This window comes from Hevea brasiliensis, chromosome 1 (genome assembly GCF_030052815.1).
Source record: "Hevea brasiliensis isolate MT/VB/25A 57/8 chromosome 1, ASM3005281v1, whole genome shotgun sequence".
Lineage (NCBI taxonomy): Eukaryota > Viridiplantae > Streptophyta > Magnoliopsida > Malpighiales > Euphorbiaceae > Hevea > Hevea brasiliensis.
In genome coordinates this window covers 15,746,925-15,773,185 of record NC_079493.1, presented here as the reverse complement: position 1 = coordinate 15,773,185, position 26,261 = coordinate 15,746,925, and the positions used below count along the sequence as shown (strand labels likewise).

The 26,261-nt window shown below is 29.8% G+C and overlaps 1 protein-coding gene and 1 long non-coding RNA gene across 3 annotated transcripts; both read left to right on the top strand.

Annotated features, from left to right (window-relative positions):
* The first annotated feature begins 2,052 nt into the window (after positions 1-2,052).
* LOC110653039 (uncharacterized) lies at positions 2,053-3,323 on the top strand. Its single transcript, XR_002494498.2, has 3 exons — positions 2,053-2,522; positions 2,591-2,769; positions 2,862-3,323. It is a non-coding gene; the product is annotated as an uncharacterized LOC110653039 (long non-coding RNA).
* Positions 3,324-18,801: 15,478 nt separating this feature from the next.
* On the top strand, positions 18,802-25,422 carry LOC110672365 (MATH domain and coiled-coil domain-containing protein At3g58270-like). 2 transcript variants are annotated; one of them, XM_058144260.1, is made up of 6 exons: positions 18,802-18,892; positions 19,103-19,208; positions 19,301-19,458; positions 23,263-23,693; positions 24,315-24,359; positions 24,586-25,422. In XM_058144260.1, the coding sequence occupies exons 1-6, from the start codon at positions 18,886-18,888 to the stop codon at positions 25,321-25,323; spliced, it is 1,485 nt and encodes a 494-aa protein (XP_058000243.1). In that variant the 5' UTR covers positions 18,802-18,885; the 3' UTR covers positions 25,324-25,422. The 2 variants fall into 2 exon arrangements, with proteins under 2 accessions (XP_058000243.1, XP_058000250.1); XM_058144267.1 differs by lacking the exon at positions 24,315-24,359.
* Positions 25,423-26,261: the final 839 nt, after the last annotated feature.

The window sequence follows — 26,261 nt, the reverse complement described above, 5'->3', positions numbered from 1 at the left end:
ACAAGATGTGTGCAATAATTTAGTTTGCATAATGTGTGTTAGGGAAATTAATTAAAAATAATAATAATAAAACAAGCTTTAGGAATCCTTAGTAGACTAGCCCTTGCTCTAAAGTAAGTTCAAGTAGAGAGGGTGCCAAACACTTTCCTCTCTCGTACCTATCATCTCGAATCTAGGCCATTGTGTTCATGGGAAAATAAAGTTATTTGACCTCTGCAAGGAGTAAGTTGCCACTCAAGCCTAATATCCAAATATCATTGTTGTATTATAGGAAGACAATGCCAAACCAGCTGAAAGGAGCAATGCCAATCAAGACACCCCACAGTGTTCAAAGGAAGAGTATCTATTGGTGTTGGTGTTGAGCAAGAGATAATGAGGCTGTGAGGACAAGGGAGTTGGTGGAGTTTTTGGGTCTTTGATCATTTGGAAGAGGTTAGATGAAATGGGTTTTGTTTGGGAGAGTTCTACATAGGTATGGAGGTTCAAGAGGGAGAGATGAATCACATTAAAAATAAAAAATAAAAAATTGTGACTTGTCAAGCCACTAGCTATCCTAGGTGACCAAAGTCAAAATCCTCAATTTTGATTTTGATAATTAGAGAAAATTTCTTATAAATGCAAAAGTTTTGATTTAATAGTCCAAAATTATAAGATTTCGATAAAATAAGCAATCAATGCAAATGTTTGGATTTTTTTTGTTCAATAGACCTAAAAAAATGTTGAATATGAAAATCCATTTTCTTTAAAATAAAATTCAAATGCCAAAAATACTATCCAAAACTCCATTAAATTCATAACATCCAAGAGTTGCTTTGCCTTTCATGATTTAGTATTAGCTTTAATTTGCTTTTGGCAGCATCAAAAACTTGATGGAATGGATCAAACTCAAATCCAAATCTAAATCTCCCACTAGATTCGAATTCAAATTGAAAAAATGAATCAAATTGATTTAATTAGAAAATTTGATTAGGTTTTTATTAGAAATTTGATTTGATTTTAAATTTCAAAAACTTCAACCTATTCGGTTCGGTTTAATTTTTTGGTAAAGAAATGGATTGAACTTAATAGAACTGAATTATTATAAAACACTGGCCATTGGGATATTTAGGGTTGGAAAAGCCTTAACACTTTCAGTCCACACCGCTTGTCTTCATAAATCTCATCCTCAACCTGCAACAGCCCTTTGTAGACTATCTTACAAATACGCTAAAATTAAATCCAGAAGAGATTGATCCTCATTACAAAATCATTTTGCAAATCTAACCTAAGAAATCAACCAAATGCAATCCAAAGGGAGATTTGAATTAGTTTGACCTTCACAAATACTAAGTTGTGGAGCACATCTTCATATTTGGAGATAACAACAAAAATTGAGGATGGAGTAACTGCATCATGGCTCACTAGATTCTTCTCTTTGAAGCCCACCTACGTGCGAATGATTAGCAAAATTAAAATTCAATCCCATAATACCTGATTATGAGCAAATTCGAAGCTGACCCATTTGGGCTGACCCAATTAAATTGAATTTTGACCCGAAAATTAAACGAATAAGATTATTTTTTAAAAAAAGTTTTAACTTTTTAATCCTTAAACACAACTTACAAATTGACTTAAAATATTTTTGCATAATGATTTGTGAGTAATCCAAATTAATAAGCAACCTAAAACAACCTGGATTGATGGACCTAATTAAAAAATATATATATATATTATGATGTGCATCTCGAAATAATGTATGCTCAACTGAAACCTGCCAACTTGTTTGCCAACACTATCATAAAATTTCATGTAATTTACTTGTAAACATAAATATTAAGAGTTCTTAATGAACAATGATTTGCAATTGATTTTGAAAATATACAATTACATATTGATCCCTTGCCACACGCCATTCCTTGGGCTTTCTGTCTCTGTGTTCAGATTCCCTTCGTCTTTTCCAGCATTTTTCCTTCACGCTTTTAGTCATGTTTACATTGTTGTCCATAGCCCCACATCAAAACGACGTCGTTCCGCCTTTTCTTTCTTCCCGGCCTTTGCTTTTCTCCAGATCTATTTTTGTGCATTTTATTCAAATTCACTGTATTATTCTGTTTATATCCCTATTTTTGTTATGCCTCTGAAACATTTTTCTTTTTTAAACAATTTTTTTGAAAGATTATGCAAAGATACGATGAGATTTGGGTTGGTAAACAAGATTTCCATTGGAGAGAGAGAACAACGACAGATGAGAGAGTGAGAGAGACGACCCTCGAAGCATCAGCGTCCGAAGAACACAATAGTACCAATCTGGCCGCATGGGGTGGGCCCGTAGCAGAAGACACGTTGGGGTCGTGTCACCAGACAGCGCAAAGACCCGGCCATTTAGCTGCAGTTTCCGTTGTTTGAACCTCCCCAAGCATGGGCAGCTCCAGGCGACAGCCCTTCTGCAACTCCAGCGACCGGAACTTTCTCAGGAAAAAGATATCTGTAATATATATGATCACACCAGGGAACGGGATTCTCCAATATTGTTATGTTATATGGTGTGTGATTTTTATTTTTTATTTTTCCTTTCTTTATCTATGTCCTGTTTTCATTTTTATGTTCACAGAATTTTGTGGGACAAATGGCTATTGAATTTGATATACCGTTCTGCACTAATAAGGCTTCCAACGATAAGCAGTCCCTCCGCCAACGTGCTCTTTCCCTCGACTCTTCCATCCGTCAGTGCCGTTCCCTCTTTGATTCCTCCTTTCCCATAAGCTCTTCGATCCCAAGCTAGCTGATAAGGTAAATTTCTTTCCTCTTTTGCATAAATGGATCATCAATCTACTTTCAATTTTGAATGATTTGTTCCCCGAATTTTTATTTTGTTTCTACAGTCCTGCAGCTCGAAGAAAATTTACATAGAGCTATATGTATTATGGTTGATGGAGACGTCGCTGCTTTCTTCCAACCAAAGCTCAAGATTTCTATAATCCTAATTCTTCGTTTATATTCTCTTTCTTTTTTATTTTTTTTTTACTAACCCATTCACAAATGACTCAATTCCTCTCTTCGATTATGTATGCGCATCTCTACATGAAGGCGGTTTTCTAAAAATGTTACTGGGACCAATGAATGTCTAAGCCTCTCGCAAAGACCTTCAATTGAAGGTTAAGGAGGAGTACAATTGTTACGGGGTAGTCTCATTCCTTCCCTCCTCTCTTATAGTTGTTTAGTATTTGAGCGTCTTGAATCATATTATCCTTTAACTTTTCTTTGGGTATTTTGTAATTGTATAAATTACTTTATTCTTGCCTTTTGTAATAGTTTAGTTCATTGAAAGTAGTGTTGATTTGTTACTCGATGTTTCTTTGGTATTGGTTTTTATGATTTTGCTTAGTAAGCTTTCTTTTTTATTTCAATTAGATATGGTGGATATATAAAATTTTAAAGTTAATTATCATATTAAAGCAACTATGTTGATATGAAATGTTTGCAGTAATATTCAGGTCCTTCGTTGAAGCATCAAGGTACCTCATCAAACATGGATTGTACAGAGTTATTGAGTTATTTGGCATGATGGTTGATGTTACTGTTGATAATAAATTTGTATTTTCTACGCCTTCTTATTACCCTTTATAAATGATCACCTTCAATTCTTCCATTCTGTTAAAGCTTTTCAAATCATATTATTGTGATGTTAGTATGATGATAGTGCTACAAATAAAGAACAAGTATTAAGTACTCAAATTTAGTTTCAGCGCAACCTATGAACTAACAAAACAAGTATTAAATACAGTCATTGCAAGGACTGAATTCCTAATATATGTCATCCTGATAAAACAAAGGGGATAAAATCAATGCCAATTTGTAAAAATTTAGACTGTTCCTCAATTTCTCCTTTTTTTTTTTTGTTCCTTTACCATAATTCAATCTGAGTGTCTCCAACTACTCTCTCAATTTTGAACTTTTATTCTCAATTTTGAACTTTTATTGGCGATGATTAACTATTATCGATTTCTTAATATTGCAAGACTAAGAACCACCGGCAATTAAGAAAGACCATAGAAAGAAACACTTAGCTCTTGCTAGGAGTCCTCTCGGATGATTAAGTCATTAATTAGAAGCCTGATTAAATATAATTTACAGGGAGACTTGAGTAGGTTTTCATACCAGAATAAGGCCTTTTTATGTTTCTAGAGTTGTATTATAAATAGATAACATAATCTGTGTTGCATCTAACCATAAAGTAAGCATAGTTAATTGTAGTTCGATTTTCATATGCTATTAATTTGTAATTTCAAATTGGTTGAAATTTGAACTTTGCCTATTGGAATATGTCCAATTTGGTTGTAATCTCTATATTTTTGAGATATCCATAAAGATAATGACAATTTTTTTCCTTCATTTTTTCAATGTCAAATCCATAATGAAAGAATTCTGTTTTTGCAGTTTATGGATTTGGATATTGTCTGTTTTTTCTTTTTATATATGTTCTTCGATGCACATAGTAAGAGCACAAAGATAATCATTATTAGCTAAGGAATCCTTTCTCTGACTAAAGGTAAGCTCATCAGCAGGTTCTATTGGTTCAAAGTTGATAGATTATTTTGTAGGATGGGATTTCCTGGAAAAATGGTTGTTAAAGCAATTCAAGAAAACGGTAAAAGGTTCTTTCTTATTCTGATTTGAATTATCTAAACACATGCGTGCAAGGCACATGTTGAAATTTTCATTTGTAACACTGCTGTGCTGAAATAATTCTTCAGGAAAGGAAAATACCGATTTGATACTTAAAACTTTTCTTAATTGCTTGGCGTGATTCATAATTTATTTTTCCTGGAAATCAATTTCAAATTGTTAATTTTCTTGAGTTAGAAGCTTATTGGAGTACTTTTCTCCAATTGTTAGTTTTCTGCTGCTTTCAAAGGATTGGTATCGTTTCTGTGAATCATATAAATCCAATGATGTTCAGTGGGCATTACGAGCAAAGGCTATTCTTGATCGGGTGCAACTAATACTTGCTGATAGGTCCCAGAACCACCAGGAAAAAGTACAACCCAGTGTGCAGTACATTGGTAATTTCCTAGGTATTAAAAAATGGGTGTTAAGTTAAACAGATTTCGATTTAGTCAGTTTTAATGTGGTCTCTTTCAAATAAATTATTCATTTTCCTTAATTTCTGTTTTAACCTGTTGTCAGATTGATAATTTCAATGAGAAGATTAAGGCAGGGTCAACAGCCGTCTTGTCCACACTTACCAGTCATTGGATCCCACAGTCAAAAAATTTGCAAATTCAAATTTAAGCTGGTAAGAATTTAATTGGACCAACTAATTGTTCACTGAATAACACTAAGATTTAATCTAAGCTATTTCTTTCTTTTTTTTTTATTTTTTTTTTAATTTGAAAGTTAGGTGTTTGTGGTCTATATCAGCATTTTAAATTGCAATATTCACAGAAATTCTGTTAACTCCGCCTAAGTAGTTTGCGCTTAGCCGGTCCCAAACCCGGATAAAGGAGGAGGGTTGCGATAGGTGACAACCAGCGTAAAAATTTCATCACATCTTATGATATGGATTCAAATAATATAAACGTTGGGGCGTCCTCTACTTATGAGATGCTACATAGGAGCCCGGGTGTAGTGAGAAATATGCAAGGGTATAGGGCGTTTACTGTAAGTGACGCGCCATGCCGACGCCCGGGTGTGGTGTTAAATGAGCAAGGGTTCCCACATCATGGATGGGTGTGGGTAAAGAAGTTAGTCCATAGGACAGATAGTAGAACAGATAGTAGAATAGAACACCAGATAGGCATAGAGAACAATAGAAGATATCATAGAAGGAGATCAATTAGGAAGGAACATGATAGGAGGGGAATCAGGGTTGGTACTTGGAATATTGGATCACTTACAGAAAAATTAATGGAGCTTGTGGATATCTTGAAAAGTAGAAGGGTGAATATTGCTTGCATTCAGGAGACTAAATGGGTAGGAGAGAAAAGTAAGGAAGTGGGTAATTCAGGGTACAAACTGTGGTTTACCAGAAAGGAGAGAAATAAGAACGGTGTGGGCATGATCATAGACATAACGTTGAAAGATGCTGTAATAGCTGTGAAAAGAGTAAGAGATAGAATTATACTAGTAAAGCTAGTACTAGAAGGAGAAACAATAAATATAGCTAGTGCTTATACCCCACAAATAGAACTTAGATAGTGAGAATAAACAAAGGTTTTGGGAAGATATGGATGATCTAATGCAAAGCATACCGAATGAAGAGAATGTTTTCATCGGTGGAGATTTGAATGGACATGTAGGAAGTGATAGACAAGGCTATGAGAATGTTCATGGAGGTTTTGGATTTGACAATCGAAATGAGGAGGGAAAAAACATTCTGGATTTTGCTATGGCATACGACATAATATTAGCAAATACCTACTTTATAAAAAGAGAGTCACATTTAGTGACTTTCAAAAGTGGGCAACATAGAAGCCAAATTAACTTCCTCTTAACCAGGAAGACAAATAGAGCTCTATGCAAGGATTGTAAGGTCATTCCAGGAGAGGCTTTAACAAGTTAATATCGGTTAGTGGTCTTGGATGTCAAGTTTAGGAACAAGTCAAGTAAGGTTAAAAGAAATAGTGTAGCTCGAACAAAGTGGTGGGAGTTCAAAGAAGTAAAACAAGTAAAGTTCAAAAATGAGCTGCTTGAGTCCGAAGCATGGAAACTGGATATGGAGGCCAATGATATGTAGATACAGATGGCATCAAAGATGAGAGAAGTAGCTAGAAAAGTACTTGGAGAGTCTAGAGGACATGGAAATGGTGGTAAAATGAGGGAGTACAAAAGGCAGTGAAGAGAAAGAGAGAATGGTATAAGAAATTACCTAAGTGTAATAATAATGAGGCTTATAAACAGTACAAGATAGCAAAAAAAGAAGAAAAAAAGGCAGTTAGTCAAGCAAGAACACAAGCCTTTGAAAAGTTATATGAGAAACTTGAACTAAAGAAGGGGAGAAAGATATTTATAGATTAGCAAGGAGGAGAGAAAAGAAATGTCAAGATCTCAATTAAGTTAGGTGCATTAAGGATAAAGAAGGAAAAGTGTTGGTGAAAGATGAAGACGTTAAAGAAAGATGGAGAAATTATTTTGATGATCTCTTTAATAATAGTCAAAATGGTAATAGCGTGAATATACTATAGAGCAATAGAAAAGAATGTGAATTATACTAGAAGGATTATATCATTAGAAATAAAGGAATCACTTAAGAGAATGAAAGTGGGTAAAGCATGTGGACCCGATGGAATACCAATTGAAGTGTGAAAGTGTTTGGGAGATATGGGAGTGGTATGGTTAACTAAATTATTTAATAAGATTATAAATTCAAAGAAAATGCTCAATGAATGGAGGAGCAGTATTTTAGTACTTATTTTTAAAAATAAGGGAGACATACAGAGTTGCTCAAACTATAGGGGAATTAAACTCATGAGCCATACTATGAAGTTGTAGGAGAGAGTTGTGGAACATCGACTACATCATGATACTTCTATCTCTTCCAATCAATTTGGCTTCATGTCTGGTCGTTCAACTATGGAAGCGATCTTTCTCATCAGAAACTTGATGGAGAAATATAGAGATGCGAGAAAATATTTAGACATGGTTTTTATCGATTTGGAGAAGGCTTATGATAGTTTTCCAAGAGATGTCTTATGGAGAGTGTTAGAATAAAAGGGGATATCTATTAGGTATATACTAGTGTTAAAAGACATGTATGAAGGAGCAACTACTAGTGTGCATACAGTGGGAGGGGACACAAGAGATTTTTCTATCTCAGTTGGATTACACCAAGGTTCAGCTGTAAGCCCTTACTTTTTTACATTAGTTTTAGATGAATTAACGAAACATATACAAGAGAGTATCCCTCGGTGCATGATGTTTGCGGATGATATAGTTCTAATAGATGAGACGCAAGAAGGAGTTAATAGAAAGCTAAAGCTTTGGAGAAGTACTCTAGAGTCAAATGGCTTTAAGTTAAGTTGAACGAAGACAAAATACATGCATTGCAAGTTCAGTGAAGGCCAAACTGGTGATAGGGAAGGAGTTAGTTTAGATGGAGTTAGTTTGGATGGAGTGATACTGTCCCAAAGTAATCACTTTAAATATCTCGGCTCAGTCCTTCAAGTAGATGGGGGATGTGAGGAGGATGTTAGTCATAGGATTAAAGCTGGATGGTTGAAGTGGAGACGTGCCACGAGAGTTTTATGTGATCGCAAAATTCCCAATAAGTTGAAAGGAAAATTTTACCGTACAGTCATACGACCGGCCATGTTATATGGTAGTGAGTGTTGGGTCGTATGTGTCTAAGATAAAAGTTGCGGAGATGAGAATATTAAGGTGGATAAGTAACCATACTAGACTAGATAAAGTCCGTAGTGAGAGTATTAAAGAAAAGGTAGGAGTAGTACCAATTGATGATAAGTTGAGAGAATGGAGATTGAGGTGGTTTGGTCATGTGAAGCGTAGACATACGGAGGCTCCAGTTAGACAAGTAGAGCACATTAGGGTAGAGGATAGAAAGAAAAGAAGGGGTAGACCTAAATTGACTTAGAGGATAGTAGTACAACATGACCTAGAAGTATTATTACACATTTATGGGGATTTAACCCAAAATCGTTTAGAGTGGAGAAAGAGAATCCATATAGCCGATCCCAAATTTTTGGGATAAAAGCTTAGTTGAGTTGAGTACAGAAATTCTGTTAAGATTTACAATATCATTTTCTTTTCCTGCTAGCCCATGGAAGTGTGAAGTTTTGTAACCTCTGTTCATGAATCAATTACCATTCAAAACAAAGTTTACAGAAAACTAACTGTTATTATTGCCTAATAGAGTAATTGGTGAGGAGGAGATTCCTGATGGAGTTGTTGCCGTGCTAACACCTGATATGCCAGATATTCTGCCCCATGTCTCTATTAGAACAAGAAATAGCAAGGAGTGTAACTTTCCACTACTTGCTATTTATTAATTTCTAAATGTGAAATGACAAGCCATCTCTAATTCCTGGCTTAAGAAAAATCAGCGTGTGACATCTAACTAGAGACCCATGCAATTAGATTAGGCAGAAGCTTGATGAGGTTTTTTTGTTGAAAATAAGCTTGATGAGGTTATACAATTAGAAAATGGGTGTTTTGAGTCGTTTTGAGGTATCCATTTGCCTACTGCGTTCTTTGTCATTATAATGCTTAAAGATTTGGTCTTTTGTTCTTGGGTTGTAGAAAGTTAAATCAGAACAAATAAAGCCCACCTAATTGCATATCTCACATATGGTGTTATTTACGACAGTGAATTGGCGGATTTTGCACTTTATTTGAATTTCAGGTTGTTTCATTGATGGTAGTTCTTTTGGATTTTTTTTCACTGTTCTCTGTTGCCGTGGGACCTTAAATTCTATTATTTCCTTTATTTATGGTATCTTGCTAACTTGATCAAAATTACAAGGAAGTCAGGGGAGCATTTCAATTGCTCAACTCCCTTCCTTTGCGAAGAGCAGAGTCTCCTGTGGCTTCAATCATCAAACGCAGAACATGACAATATGAATAAGACATTCACCCCACCAAATTCCCCATAGAACTCGACCTCCACTTTTTCCTCAATTTGCATCCCTTCCATTTTTCAGATGGAAACAAAATCATACCTTGCAAAAGTACCATAATATCTCGTATAAATCTGCATGTCCCATAGCAACTGTGGAAGAGATCTCTTCCACTGTTTTACATTCATACATTGTATTAAATTTTAAAACGAATGAAACAAAATATAAAATATAATTTTTTTTTATTTAATTAACTGTAGTAGCGCGGTTAATAATCTAGAGTGCGTGTGTGTGTGTTTATGTATCAACCTATGCAATTGGCTGTTATTTTTTTTTAATAAATTTTTATATTTCCAAGAAATTTAAGAGAAAAATAAAGAAAAATTTTCAAAATATTTCATAAAAATATAATATATAATTATAGAATTCTTAGCTATTTTTTTTAAAGAAAAGGTAATATATAATTTAAGTTGCATTAAAATATAATGAAACAAATGTGTATATTGTTGAAAAATGATATATGAAATACCTAACATGAAAATGTATTTACAATAAAAGGTAACACCCCAATTTTTGTGAAAATGTTAAATATGGTTGTTATTAGAAATAGAAATAACATTTATAATATCTTGGGGAGAAAGTTAAATTTGGAAATTTGATTTATAAGTGAAGATTTGAACTTTTGGGTGTAATATGGACTTATGGAAAGGTCAAGGATCAAATTGAACTTTCCTCTTAAAGTGGGACAGCTGGCCACATTTAAAAAAAAAAAAAAAAGAAACAGCAAAAGAAGAAAGGAGTATGGGGAAAGGGAAGGAAGAAAGGAAAAGAAAAAGAAAGAAAAAAGGGGAAGAAGAAGGAAGTATAGCCAGATTTTTTAGGTTTCTCTGGCGAAGATGGATGCTAGCAAGGGGAAAAGGGGGAGAGTGGTTTGAAAAGCAAGAAATTAGAGAGAGAAAGATAATAAATAGGAGTAGAAATAAGGGTTGAACCGGGGCAGCAATTTTGTCTTTCGTCCAGGTGCGTTTGGTGTAATTTTCATCGTTGATTTTTGGATGTGTTTAAGATCTATATGTGTGGAAGTTATGGTTAAAATTTGGTAATTTTTCAACAGTTGGATTTGGAGAAACAAATTGTTGAACATAGGCTATCTGCATTTGAAATTTTGAATTTTGGCTACTGAAATTTGAGAGAAATAAATAGTTAGGATGCTTAGAAAATTATGAAATTTGGTAAAGATGATCTTTAGGATGTTTGGACTGTTGTGTTAAAATTTGGTGAATTTTGAACTTATATTTTGTGAGATATAAATTATTTTGTATGAGTAAGAGATATTCTGAAAAATTCAGAATTTCAAGGGTTTAATAGATATTTTGATATCTCATGATATAGAGATAATATGCTAAAATTTTTACTAATGTTGTATTTGGATGTCTTAAATATATGGTTAAAATTTTAGCATTTATTTGACTGTTAGAATATTTTATATAAATTTGAATGAACAAATTGCCAATTTTAGTATTAAGGATTGGGTTAAGTTGAATATGTTATTTTAATAGAACTAAAATTATTTTGAGATAGTATATGGTATTTCATTAATTTTTAAGTCATTGTGGAATATTTTTGGGAAATAAATATAGATGTTTAGTTGAATTTTTAGTGATATGGATATATTGTATAATATTCTAATTTAGATTTGAGTATGAAGTATTGAAATTAATAATTGTATGAAGATATAAGTTGAAAATTTGTATAAGTTTATAAAATTATTGAATGGTGGATTTGAGTTTTATGACAAGAAATTTAGTCCAATTTTAAGAGGGAATATTGTCGAATATTCATTAGAAATTTAATACAGAATTGAAGTTTTATTGATTAACTTGATTATAATTATATCATAATATTTAGTAAGAGCTTTTGAGATTGTAGTTTTAATTGGACTATAGAGGAGTTCAAGAATTGAGCTGGAGATTAGAGTTTTGAACGTAGCTTAGGATGCTTGTAGGCCCCAAATAGGCATTGTGTTGTGCTGTGTTGTGTTGTGTTATGTTCTGTTGTGGGCCTGAGGCCTTGGATTGTTAAGATATAAATAAGATTTTTCTTGCGGGGAGGTTAAGTCCTAGGTATAGGAAAAACTCTACCGAATTTTTAACACAAACTTAAGAAGTCTTTGGTTTCTTTAATTAATTATAGTTGGTTTATTATTGATAGTTATTTGGTATGTTTGCTTAGGTGATCCAAATCAATAAATTTTTTCTTCTCAGCAGAACTAATAAGTATTAGGTTGCACTGTGAGTTGATATTGATTTTATTTGTAATTTTAATATTATTAATTTATATTCAAGATATGCTCATGCATTCACTTATATATATGTATATAATTAGTTAAATGCTATGCACGCTCCTTTGCTGCATATGTTATTGAATTTGTTTGTGGATGTCACCTTAAGATAACTTGGAGCTCTGTGTATGTTGGCGTGAGTATGATATTGATATGGATATGGGTGGGACGAGTAGTCACAATTGGAGCTTGACTCGCTAGGACCTCATCCTTATATATGGAAAAGTCCAGGTGAGTACGACTTTGAGTTGATTTCGCTGGCCCCTGCATATGGATTATTAATTGAAAGTTCTGCTTGAGTTGATCTCGCTGGCAAGTATTGGATTAAGAGAGCTGTATAGGGGATCAACTCCCATATATGTATTGATGTGATACATGGGTGCGTGTGTGCTCCAAATTATCTTTTGTGCGAATATTGACTAAATTGTTTGAATTATATGAACGTGTTGCTTTTCATACATAGGAATGCATTAGACTTAGTTAGTTATAGAAATTATATTTAAAATCAATATCTTACTCTCTGAGTCGAACGCTTACCCCTGTTCAATTATTTTTTCTCAGGTGACAGGTGACTTTATTTGAGATTAACATGCTTTCTTTCCCCACAAGTTTAAGCAGAAAATATTTTAATTGACCTTTATTGTCTTTTATTTATATTTAAAGCTCCGCATTGATCAATAATTGTATTTTTTTTTATTTGGATTGTAATAACTTAGTTCTAGAGTTATAAAATTAATTATGTGAGATTGTATGGATGTATGAAATATTTACAATTGATGATGGAGGGAGCTGAGCTCCTAAATATTGATATGTGGTTTGAAAATTGTGAGGGTGAATTGAGTTCTCCGTATTATTGATTTTATTTGTTTACATGTCAGGTGAGTTAATGCTCCCTATTGGATAGTCCAATTTACAGTTGGATTATATCCATTTGTTTTCTTAAAATTGAGCTACCTTATTGGGCTTTATGATCATGTTAGAGATAGGCTTACTATGGGTTTCGAGGGCTTTATGTTGACCTAAGTTCTAGTATGGATTCGACCCAGAAATCGGGTCGTGACAATTATGATATCAGAGCTTAGGCTTTAGATACATGGGAATTGTGGTCTTGGATTTGTCACATGCTGAGTATAGGATCCTATTTCGTCTGTTCTGTAATTCCTTACTTCTAGTATCGATCAGCGTTACTCCTTGGGTAGCATATTATAATGTTTGTTCAGTGTCTTGGTTCTTATAGGAGTGCAAGTGATATAATTAGAGTTAGCAGATATGCTGACATCTGCCATAGCAATAAGTACCCTAAGAGATGATGTGATCAATCAGTGTAGGGCCATGTGGTGTGCCTAACTAGTGTAAAGCACGAGTACATAGGATGAGTTGTGACAGTGTAGCACCCTAAGTGATGGTATGAGTACCACTATGACTGTTGTCAATGGATTGCTCTGTCAGAGCGAGTTTATGGTATTAATGGAGTGATCTATTAGAACACGGTTTTCCATTTGGGGTATAAAAAGATGCAAGGGGTTATAAATGATAGTCTATTTGGATGTACCACAGTGACCTATGCAATGCTCTCATTATTTGTACTTTAATTAGCTGTAGATTACAATATCGACATAAGATTATTGTGTAGAATTGTGTTCATCCCCATGGTGTTCCACGATGAGGTTTTGTAGATAACTTTTGTTTTGGTACAGTTGTGCCATAACAGAATTCTATTCTAGCAGAGAAGTTAGGAAACTCCTAGTTAAGGTTTAAAGCCCTTGAGATAAGGTATCAAAGGTTGCAGTTGGGTGGTAACTAGAGTCAGTGACACAGGTACCCTAACTTGAGTACAGAGTTATAATATGAGTTGCCATGGGGTTAGAGGTCTAATATGGTCGCGATGTAATGTTGGCACTTGCCAAGTAGGACCATAATGTAGGATCTTTAATAGTGTTGAATTACAGTGGACATTTTGCTTGGGTTTAATGAGGATAGTACCTCTCCTAAAGTCAATTGTGATGTAGAATATAGAAATATCCTTTTGAGAAAAGACAAAAGGTTACTACTAGTGTTGTGATCATGGAATGACATCCTAGATGGGACTGTAGGGTGATAGAGAGGTGTTGGCTTAGGTACCCTATGGAGGGTATGAGTTCCACTATAAGAGTCATAAGTGATTAAATCATGACAAGTGTGGTTCTTTTGAGTTAGTGATAGGACTGGATGCCCAATACCTTAAGTTTCAGATAATTGAGTGGAGATGGGGAAAAACAAAAAAAAAGGAAAGAGAATACATGTAGATCCCCTCTCCGAGGTAGTAGAGGGTAGTCTACAGTCTAACAGACAGGAACAGAGGTCATGTAGTGGATGCATCACTGAGTTCCCTGAGGTCATGCTGCTATTCCCTGAGTTTCCTCTCAACTTCTTAATCCATTTCAAAAATCAGATCGTGACATAAAATCTAAAAAATGTAAAAAAAATTATTTTAGTTGAGTTCCATTAATCCATTTTAGCTAGTTTTTATTGTTTAAAGAGGATAGTAAAAATTGTCATAATTCAAATTTTATAAGTTAAAAAACAAATTATTTTGAAAGAAATGGAAATTTTTTAAATGTGATTCTATTTTAGGTAATTTACAATAACCCTTGAAGTATAGTAAAACACAGGTTAACATTATAATTGTTTTTTAGTAATAATTTGATCCTTAAAAATTTAAATTCTGTTAACAAATTAATCACTGCAATTAACTGCTTTTCAATTTAAAACAATTTAGTTCTTGAAGTTTTTTTATTAATAAAATATTTCTTACATCTAGATTTTATTTTTAAATAATTATTTATTTTATATTTAAACAATTATATAAAATTATTTATATAATCAACTGAATATAAAACAAATAATTGCTTAAATATAAAATTTAGATAGAGTGATTATTTTGTTAATAAAATAAAACTTTAGATAATAAATTTTTCAAATTGAAAAACAGTTAAGGGTCAATTTAAATGGTCGAGACTTATTCGTTAACAAAATCAAAATTTGAGATCAAATTATTATTAAAAAATATATCAAAGATTAACTTGTGGATTTTCTTATATCTCAAGTACTTAATTATAAAATACTCTTTTGTTTTATACCAATTCTAATATTCATATTTAATTTAACTAGTTTATTTTTTTAAACGTGCGTTGCACATTTTCTGTGCTTGTTGTATGCATAATAATTTAATATTTTTATATTTTTTTATTAATTTTTATATGATAGACTATTACAATAATATATTAATTATTATTATGATAATATAATAACTTTTTATTTTTTATGATATGTATGTTGTATGTGCACTTATTATTTTTAGATTAAGTTAATGAAAATGAAATTATATCAATGAAAATAAGAAATTATAGAGCTGAAATTTATTATAAAAAAATTATCATTATAATATAATTTTATAATTATAAGAGTTTATAAATTTATAAATTTATCTATTTGTTATTTTATTGGTTCTTAACTCCCCTAAGTGGTTTGCACTTAGTCGGTCCCAAATCTAGATAAAGGAGAAGGATTGTGGTAGGTGACAACCAGTAAAAAAATTCGTCATACCTTATGATATGGATTCAAATGATATAAACGTTGGGGCGTCCTCTACTTACGACACGCTACATCGGAGTCCAAGTGTAGTGAGAAATATACAAGGGTGTAGGGCGTTCACCGAAAGTGATGCATCATGTTAGCGCCCGGGTGTGGTGTTAAATGAGCAAGGGTTTCCACATCATGGACGGGTATGGGTAAAGAAGTTAGTCCATAGGACAGATAGTAGAACAGATTGTGGAATAGAACACAAGATAGACATAGAAAACAATAAAAGATATCATAGAAGGAGACCAATTAGGAATGAACATGATAGGAGGAGGATCAGGGTTGGTACTTAATGTTGGATTACTTACAGAAAAATTAATGGAGCTTGTGGATACCTTAGAAAGGAGAAGGGTGAATATTGCTTGCATTCAGGAGACTAAATGGGTAGGAGAGAAAAGTAAGGAAGTGGGTAATTTAGGGTACAAACTGTGATTTTCCGAAAATGAGAGAAATAAGAACGGAGTTGGCATGATCATAGACAGGACATTAAAAGACGTTGTAATAGCTGTAGAACGAAAATAGAATATATGCATTGCAAGTTCAGTGAAGGCCAAACTGGTGATAGGAAAAGAGTTAATTTGGATGGAGTTAATTTGGATGGAGTGGTATTGTCCTAAAGTAATCACTTTAAATATCTCGGCTCAGTCCTTCAAGTAGATGGGGGATGTGAGGAGAATGTTAGTAATAGGATTAAAGCCGGATGGTTAAAGTGGAGACGTGTCACGGGAGTTTTATGTGATCATAAGATTCCCAATAAGTTGAAAGGAAAATTTTACTGTACAGCCATACGACCGGCTATGTTATATGATAGTGAGTGTTAGGCACTGAAAGAGTCGTATACGTCTAAGATAAGAGTTACAGAGATGAAAATGTTAAGGTGGGTGAGTAGCCATACTAGACTAGATAAAGTTCGTAATGAGAGTATTAGAGAAAAAGTAGGAGTGGTGCCAATTGAGGATAAGTTGAGAGAAGAGAGATTGAGGTAGTTTGGTCATGTGAAGCGTAGACATACGGAGGCTCTAGTCTGTAAAGCACATTAGGTTAGAGGATAGAAAGAAAAAAAGGGATAGACCTAAATTGACTTGGAGGAGAGTAGTACAACATGACCTAGAAGTATTATATATTTCTGAGGATTTAACCCAAAATCATTTAGAGTAGAGAAAGCGAATCCATATAGCCGACCCCAAATTTTTGGGATAAAGGCTTAGTTGAGTTGAGTTGAGTTATTTTATTGGTTCTTATATTTTCGTTTTGAATTTCTTCAATAATGAAGTGTATGAGTTTATAAGACTAATTAACTTTTGGCATTATATAATTTTTTATAAAACTTATATAATTAGCATGAAAAATCTAAACTTTTTTCAATGCTGTTTAAGAGTTTATACACATAATAATAAAAAATAATAATTTGGTACAATTTCATATAATGTTGAATTTATAGTTTTTTTTTGAATATTTTAATTTTATTTGATAAAATTAACTATAGACACTTATATCAATATTATTGATTTTTATTTGATATATAATATTTTACATAGTTTTATATTTTCTTATAATGTAGAGAAAAACTTTAACAATAAGATTGATAAATACATTAACACTAATAAATTATTTATAAATAATAAACTAATAACTAAATTTTTTATATAAAAAATAAAAAAATATCAATGCAAATAGAATAAAAAACACTAACATTAGTATGTTATTATTTTTAATTGAAATGATTATAGTAAAAAAGTATAGATAATTATTCGATCTACAATAAAATATTTTATCAAACTAACTTATAATGTATTTTTAAATTAAATTTTTTATAATTATTTTTCTAAAAGTAAGCGTAAAATTTCAATAAAGAAAGTTATTGAATCCAAATAAATAAAAATTCTATTATATGATTTAATATTTATATTCATGTGAAAATTAGACTATTTTTAAATTAAAATATCAATTTGTATTTACATTTAAATATAAATTTAATTTATTGAAATAACAATTCTATATTCAAAGTATGATTGCTAATTTTTTTTATACATATTCACTATCTGCTATGCCTAAATAAGATTATAACATTAAAAAAAAAATCATTAATTTTTTATATGTACATACATTAGCATTTTTTAAACTTTTAATAATATACCATTTTAAAATAAAAAATCAGTATAATAAATTTTAATCATTCTATTAATTATATTAACTTTATAATTAAATTCAAACCTAACATATTATTAATTTTTTGAAAAATATATTTATCTATTTAATTTTTTTTCATATATATAATTTATTTTATATTTTTTGTGTGTAATTATATATTATTTAAAATTTTTATATTCATATAATTTTATTATATACTACATACTAATTAAATATTTTTTATAAATCAATTAATATGAAATTTTTATAATATATATATATATATATATATATATATATATATATATATATATATATATATATGCTTATCATTTACATAGGACTTATAAATTCAATTTTAATTAGAACTAACTTATAGATTAATGCAATAATAAGAAATTTTAGAAATATATCTATAATTAAAAAATATAAATTTATTTTATATGAAAGTTTTTGAAATAAACTTATAAGAAATTAAATTAAAAGAAAACTTCAAAAACATTAATAAAAGAATTGATATGTTTGGCTAGCAAAAACTAATTTATTTTCTTGTTCGTATACATAAATTCAAACATAATTATATTAAAATATTTTTATATAAATAATTATAAAATAAAGATAGAAATATATTAGGATTCATTATAAAAAAGTTATATATACCTTTCTATTTTTTATAAATAATATAAATCATGAAGGTATTCTTATAAAATTTTATTTTAAATTATATTATAATAAAAATTTAATTAAGTAGAATTTAAATATAAGTAGGACTAAAAATTTTAGATAAACTTTAAAATTATATAAACAATTAAATTTTAAGTCCTAAGAAATTTAAATTTATATAAATTGTAAAATTAAATTAAATAATAAAAAATATAATAATAAATATTATAAATAATGAAGGGTAATTTGGACAAAGCTAATGTTCTCCGCCCTTTACACATTTATATATTATATAGATTCTATTGATATTACCAACCTTTGGCTGTGGGAAAAGATGGAGCTTTTGTGCATGACTTTTGGAGGCAAAGACAAAGAAATGCACCGAATGAAAGAAAAAGGAAGAAAGGAATGGTGCAGCAAACAGAGTGTGCAAGCAATTCCTTCATATCAATACAAAGGAAAAGAAAGGAATCATGAAAATGGAAAAAAAAAAAGATGGGTCAGTATATATAAGACAAATTAACAAGATATTAATGCTTGATTTTCAAGAACTTATATTTTGTCAACATTCACTAATTCATGGAAGGTATTTATGGTTTGTGTTCTTAGTTTGATCCTATTTAATTGCTTCATAAACAATTTCATGATTAGAACTATTTGGATTATTTATATAGGTTTTCCTTTTTTCATAATTTTAAATTTTATAAGATTATTGCAATTCTTTTTTTCAAGACTGTTGATTTTGTGATATTATAATTATTTTTAATTTTTTTTTCACATTTATTTCATGATACAGAAAGCAAAGCAACTCCATTTAGATTCACATGGAGAATTAACAACTTTTCCAAATTGACTGAAAAAAAACTGTATTCGGAGGTTTTCTGTGCTGGTGGTTGTAATTGGTATTCTTATCTCTTCTTGACAACTCCTTTTTTTCTCCTTCTTGTGATGCACTTGTGTTCCTGAAAATTTGCTTTTATTTCTTGTTTGGCAGGCGTTTGCTTATTTTCCCCAAAGGAAACAATGTGGATTTTTTGTCAATATACCTGGCTGTTGCTGATTCAACAAGTTTGCCACAAGGATGGAGTAGAGATGCAAAATTTAGCTTGGCAGTTGTTAACCAATTCAATAACACGTCCACAGTCAGAAAAGGTACTCTGATTTACCATAATTGATATATATATATAATCTCTTATCATCCAAATAAATAACTTTATTAAGTTTAAGGTTCACCCCGCAAGATGGACTGAAGTTGCAAATATTAGGAGTGTGGGTTTCATTTTTGGTTCAAAATTTATTTAGAAATTAAAATCGAATTCAAATTTTGGTATAACTTTAGTTCCAATTTTGGTTTGATTTTTCAATATTATGATTTTAATTCCTATTTAACCACAAGAAACAATCATGTTAGAAACGAAAATAAAAAATAGACTCAATCTATTTGTAATTTGAAACAGAGTTAGAAAGGCTTTGCAACAAGAAGCGGTCATAGAGGTGGAGTCGAGGGGAGGATAGGGGTGGCCTTGGCCCTCTAAGCATTTTTTAAAACTAGTTTTTTCTGCAACGTATGTTACACATTATTGTTCTTGTTATATATGCTCAGAATTTAATTTTTTTATATATAAATTTCTATTAACTTTTTAAATATTATATAATATTATCATAATATTATAAATATTATAATTAATTATTTAATTAAAACATTAATTTTAATGTTATTTTAATTAATTATATAGATAAAATATTTATTAGTTTAAAATTATTATATTTTTATTGAATCATATTTTTATTGAACCATGTTTTTATGAAAATTATGTGCTATATAAAATAATAAATGCATAATTATAAACTTAAATGTAATATAATAAAAAATATATAATAATATTTTTGAAAATATAGATGAGTGAAGATGTTTAAAAATTAAAATAAACTAATAGAAAATACAAGTTAGTTCATTGAATAAAATTTATTCAAATTTTGTTATTTTACTTTTCTTTTTTTAAAAAAAAAAATAAGTTTGATTTGCCTATATGATATTTTTATAATTTAAAATAATATTAATTTGCATAACTATATTAATATAAAAGAAATTTATTTAAAAAACTACAAAAAATAAAATAGTTCTTAAATTGTATTTTATAATTTAGTGCATTATCATTATAAAATTTTCATTTTCATTATATTGCTATCTTGAAATTTTATAGTCATATTGTTTAATACAAATACTTTAAAAACTTATTAAATATATTTAGTATCTTTATTTTTTTAAATTATAGATTATATTATTTATGTTATAAATTCATTTATAGATTAAAAATATGAATATAAATTTAATCATGAATTTTTAATTAATTCATATTAATTATTTAATTAATACTTTCAAGTAGTCTTTTTTTTTTCTTCTTTTCCTTTTTCATATTTTCTTCTAGTTTTTTTGTTATTTTAAAAAATCAGAAACATAACAATTTAAAATTAATATTTAGAGGAGCATATTTTTTTTTATATAAATATATGCAAAAATATAATTGGTTTTCTTATGACCTTATGCTCAAAATCAACTGTAAAACTAAGATTGTCTAATAAATTAAAAATAAAAAAAAATGTTCATCAACATGAGGATATCAACGAATTAAAATGAATCTATATTTAAACTCAATAGAGCACACAAAAAAAAATTAAAATCTTATACAATCACATGCAAAATGCACTTTTTTATGCAAAAATGATATTAGTAATCTAAAACATTATAGGATGCCTCAATATTAAATATAAAAAACAGAAAAATCAATCTATTTTAACATACATAAATATCATTGAATTTGTAAGGATATTGGTTTCATTTGATATTGGTAATAAGAACAAAATCATAATGGTCACATTCACGTACTACTAATATCATAAGAATGATACCTGTGACATGCAAAAGCCCAAAAAATTTAAAGATTTATTGCACACAAAAAAGACACAATAATATAGTGAAAAAAGAAAAAAAATCACATTATAAGTTAGAGTTAATTAAATTTAAGTTTTATCACATGAAAATAGAGTGCATATATGTAAAAGTTATCATTGCTAATATTTAAAAAATAAAATGGCTGCAAAATTATAACAAATAAAATATGTCATTGAGTAGGGTTGGAATTTTATATATATTGATATAAGTACAAATTTTTTATTTAATTAAATAGTTTTTAACAATAATTTTATAATTATGTTAATTAAATAGTTATTTTTTAATAGTAATTTTATAATTTAATATTATAAGTTTGTAAATATTTAGCATAATTAAAAAATAAATTAATATAAGTGAGATTCGGTATTTAGGGTTATTTATTAATTTTATTGAAATAAAATAAATAAGTTTTAATGAATTAACTTATAGGATTAAGAATGCAGATTATTATAAGTACTATTACTATTAAAATTTTAATTTATAATAATTTTGGTAATATTAGAAAGTAAAATTATTTTTAGATTTAGCAACAGATAAGTCGTCGCTAAAAATTATTAGCGACGAATCATTGTGAATAGCTTGAAGAATTAACAATTGATAAATTGTCGATAATAATTATTTGCAACGAATTTTTATGAAATAAGCATTAGTAATAGATAAGTCTTCACTAAAATTTATTAGCGATAACTTTATGTATAATAGCTTCAATAGATATGTTGTCGCTAAAAGTAATTAACTATGGAGTTTATTTATTATAACATTATTCCTGCGCAATAAATAAAAAAGCACCAATTATATATGATTTTTCTTAAAAAAAAAAACTATTATTATTATTATTTTTTTTATTTTTTATTTTTTATTTTTAATTCTATATATATATATATATATATATATATATATATATATATACTTATAAACTTAAAATAGAATTTTAATGGAAAGAAAACTTTTTTTTTTACTTTTCAACGATTTTATAGTTTAATTAAGTTTTTTTTTTATTTTTTAATATCATAAATAAGATAATAAGAATGTTATCCATTTTAAAATTAATTTTAGTTTTCATTAACCAATTAATTTCTCTAAATGCTTATAAAAAATATTAAATAAATGTAATAATTTTTTTTAATTGCTCCTTCAAATTTTCTATTGGTCTATAATAATTTATAATTTATATATTACAATTTAAATTTAAATAATAAAATTGTGTGGTTGTCATTAAATAATTAAATAATTATGAAAGTTCAACTAAAATTAATTATTCAAACTTTTATATTTATAAATTAATATTAATTTTCTATTTTTATTTTCTTTCTCTCTTTCTATGAGTAAATATAAATTTTCTTTTTCTATATTTTTTTTCTCTCATTTCGCTTTCTCTCCATTATTTTTCAAATTAAAAATTATTTTATTTACATATATACAAATAAATAAAATTTGTAATTTCAACTCTCATATAAATTTTGGATTAATCAACTTAAATATACATTTATTTTGTATGATATATTTACTTTATAGTTTTATTAATCTTTTTATGTCTATTTAATTTTAATGATTATTTTTTTTAATTTAATGTTTTTATGAAATATAATCTAGCTATTTGAAATTTATGTTTATTTTTTGGCTTCGAATCTACCAATTTTATATGAGGATTTTTAATAAAATACTATGATGCCGACTGAATTTTATTTTTTAAAATAATATAATTTATATTATAAAATTATATAATAATCAAAACCATAAATGTATAACATATACTTATATTTATTATAGACATTTTGTTTTAACTTTTTTGAATTGATAAAAAAAATTCTTATAGTTTGATATTTATTTACACATATATTTTATATATTGTACGTGTGTGTGAGAATAATTTTGTTGATGTGCTTTGCTTAGCCTCCTTGGCTTTGGCCCTGAGCAGTAAAGAAATAGAAATGGATTAAAAATAGATCTAGAGCAGAAATTTGAAACGGATACACAACATTTTTTTTCTTGTATATTTTCAGACACAAAACATGTATTCAATGCATTGGAAGACGATTGGGGTTTCACATCTTTCATTCCTCTTAGCAAAGTGAAAAATCCTGCAGAAGGGTATCTTGTGGCCGATACCCTTATAGTTGAAGCTGAGGTTCTTGTTTATAGCGTCCAACATTACTCAAGGCTTGACCCCAAAAAGGGAGTAGCTAGTAGTGAAACAAAACTATCTGAACCAGTGGCTGCACCGCCAACAAAACAGGTTCCTTTATCACAGAAGGAAATATTTGACACTGAAGCAAAGGTTGTACCACCAACTGTTACTGAAACTCCTTTAACAACTAAACCATTGAAGGAGACTAAAGAACCCATTCAAACTACTACTGCCACCGGTGATCAAGAAGTCATCAAGTCATCGCAACCTCCTTCAAAGACTGCTGAGACAATGATTCCTCCAAAGGTAATTCTGTCCATTCATATAGAAGAGGCTTGATACCTCCGCGTACTATCATATTGCTCAAGTTTCAAACTCTAGAATTTTTGGTCGGATCCAATAGACATTTCCTTTTGTTATGGAGGAAAACAGTAGAAAATAATTTATAACTGTTTTTAAAATTTTAATTTTCAGTTTTCTCAAATAAATTTCTAAAAAATTACTCCATTTTTTCAATCGTTACTGAAACTCCTTTACAGCTAAACCTTTGAACCAGACTAAAGAATTATTATGAGGAATATGATAGATATTTATGACACAATTATTAAATTCTTTTTAGAAATACAGATGAAAAAATTGTAAATTTTTAATATATTTTTCTTTTCCTCTTTATTTTCCTCTCTTTCCGAATGAGGAAAAAAATATTTTTATTTATTTATATTTATTTTTCTCCCATCCAAACAAAAGGAAGAAAAATGACAAGCTATTTTCTTTCCTTCATTGTATGATTTCCCAAACAAGGCACAAGTTTTAACATCATAAATACTTGATATTAAGAGTAATGTTCAATAGCAACAGCAAGTTTTTATGCATTAACTATTATTTGTTGCTAATTTTGTTAACATTTTTTTTTTCTTTTAATAACAGGCAGAACCTCCTCCACATGTTGTTAAGACAAAACTTCTTCCAAAAGTACTAATTCTTCCCATTTTATATATTATATAGAAGAGAGTTTGATACCTCCAACTTCTATCATTTGCTCAAATTTCAAACTGTAAATTTTTATGTAACATCTTAAATCTACAAGCTCAACTGGCCCAAATAACTTTCACATCCCAAATTATTTAATAATTGAGCTCGAGCTATATAAACTCTATATGTATTCAGCAGATAAACGTTTCTTTTGTTGGCATGGCAGGATCCTCCTGAGGCTAGAAAATCTTCTCCAGATGTGCATACAATATCTAAGGGTCTTCAAACAGAACTTTCCAACAGGACTAGAACTCAGAGATCTCCTTCGAGCAGTGAAATCTCCATGTCAAACCAAGCACCTAATCCTGAAGTTGTGCAGAAACAAAAGGAAACATTAGAAGGGTACTTTAATATGCCTTTGGAGGCTATACAGCAAGCTAATGCCTATGGCAGCATTGAGGGAATTATCAATGCACTCATTCAAAATAGTAATGATTTGCGTGAGAAGACAATTCTTGAAGATCTTCTCTCTCGCTTGGCAGAATTTAAAGAGAGTATTCCAGCGGCTGCAACCATTGCGGAAGCTGCTCAAGCTCGCAGAACATCTCTTTCGGGGAAGACCACTGATCTAGATGCAAGATTGGCACAAAGACAAAAGAAACTAAGTTTCTTGGAGACTGAATTCTCAAGACTTTCAAAAGAAGAAGAAAAACTAGAGGCTCAAATTCAACTCTTAATTACCCAGAAGGAGAAAATTGTCGCTAACAAGAAGCATGTTTTAGCTGACTTAGAGAAAAACAATGAAGACGCTACAAAAGATTTAGAAGAATGGCGAAATCTGGAAAGTGAAATCAAGCAGGCGAATGTCGATTGGCTTGGAGCAAAAGAGAAACTAGCATTAGCTAATGTCCGTTGGAAACTCTTCAAGGAGGATTTGGGTCTTGGAAAGCTTAACATTTCGTAATCACTTTTATGTTGTTAATTCCTTGGATTTCTTATATTATATTAATGGTCTCATAATTCATCGCAATTTGGCCGTGTAATTAAGTGTACTTTAATTTTATTTTAATTTTAATATACTCGTCTACACGAATCTAAGTGAAATCCCACTGCTTATACTCTCATCATTTAATTTTAAGGCCGTAATTTTGTTGACATGCATCACTTTTATGGCCATAATTTGTCTCCAAATTTGGGTGAGAGAAATTCACATGTTAAATATGTTTTCAAATAAGTGGTTCATGTTATTTAGGGCTATAAATGAATCTAACTGCTCAAGGTTTGATTCAATAAAAGTTCAGTTCAATTTAGCTCGTTTTAAATGTGAAGGGCTCGAGCTTGCCAGTATTTAGCTCATTAAGGCACTTGAATTGGCTTGTTTGCAAGCTCACAAATTGACTCACGAACAAGCTTGCGAGCTGGTCCATGAACAAGCTTGCAAGTTGGCTTGTGAACAGGCTCACGAGCTTGCCCATGAACAGACTTGCAAGCTAGCTTGTTTGTAGGCTTATGAATAGACTCATTTAATAAGTTTACGAGCTAATTCATTAAATAAACTCGTAAGTATGCTCATGAGCTGGCTTATCTACAAGTTCATTTATGTTAAGGTCAACTGGATAGAAAAAGTCAAATGTTTTTGTTAATTGGTAATTATATGCAAAATTCTAATTTTGGACCACATATTGCAACCTTTAAGATTACAAGCAATTGTATCTAAATTAATCCCACAGTTTTAGGATTAATTTTGTTAACCACAATAAACGCATTGACTATAAATTATTTTTTTGGCTTCTTTTTGTTGTCAATCACCTCTTTAGGTGGATAAAAGTCAAAATCCCCAAGTTGATTTTGAGGTTTTGGCTATAATTACTTTCATTTTAAAAGTTGGAATATATGATCCAA

What these genes read in the sequence shown, in the direction of transcription:
- LOC110672365 (XM_058144260.1), top strand. An exon ending in CACGTCCACAGTCAGAAAAG is followed by an intron (nt 19,459 to 23,262) that starts GTACTCTGATTT and finishes GTATATTTTCAG; the next exon opens with ACACAAAACATGTATTCAAT. An exon ending in AGACAAAACTTCTTCCAAAA is followed by an intron (nt 24,360 to 24,585) that starts GTACTAATTCTT and finishes TTGGCATGGCAG; the next exon opens with GATCCTCCTGAGGCTAGAAA.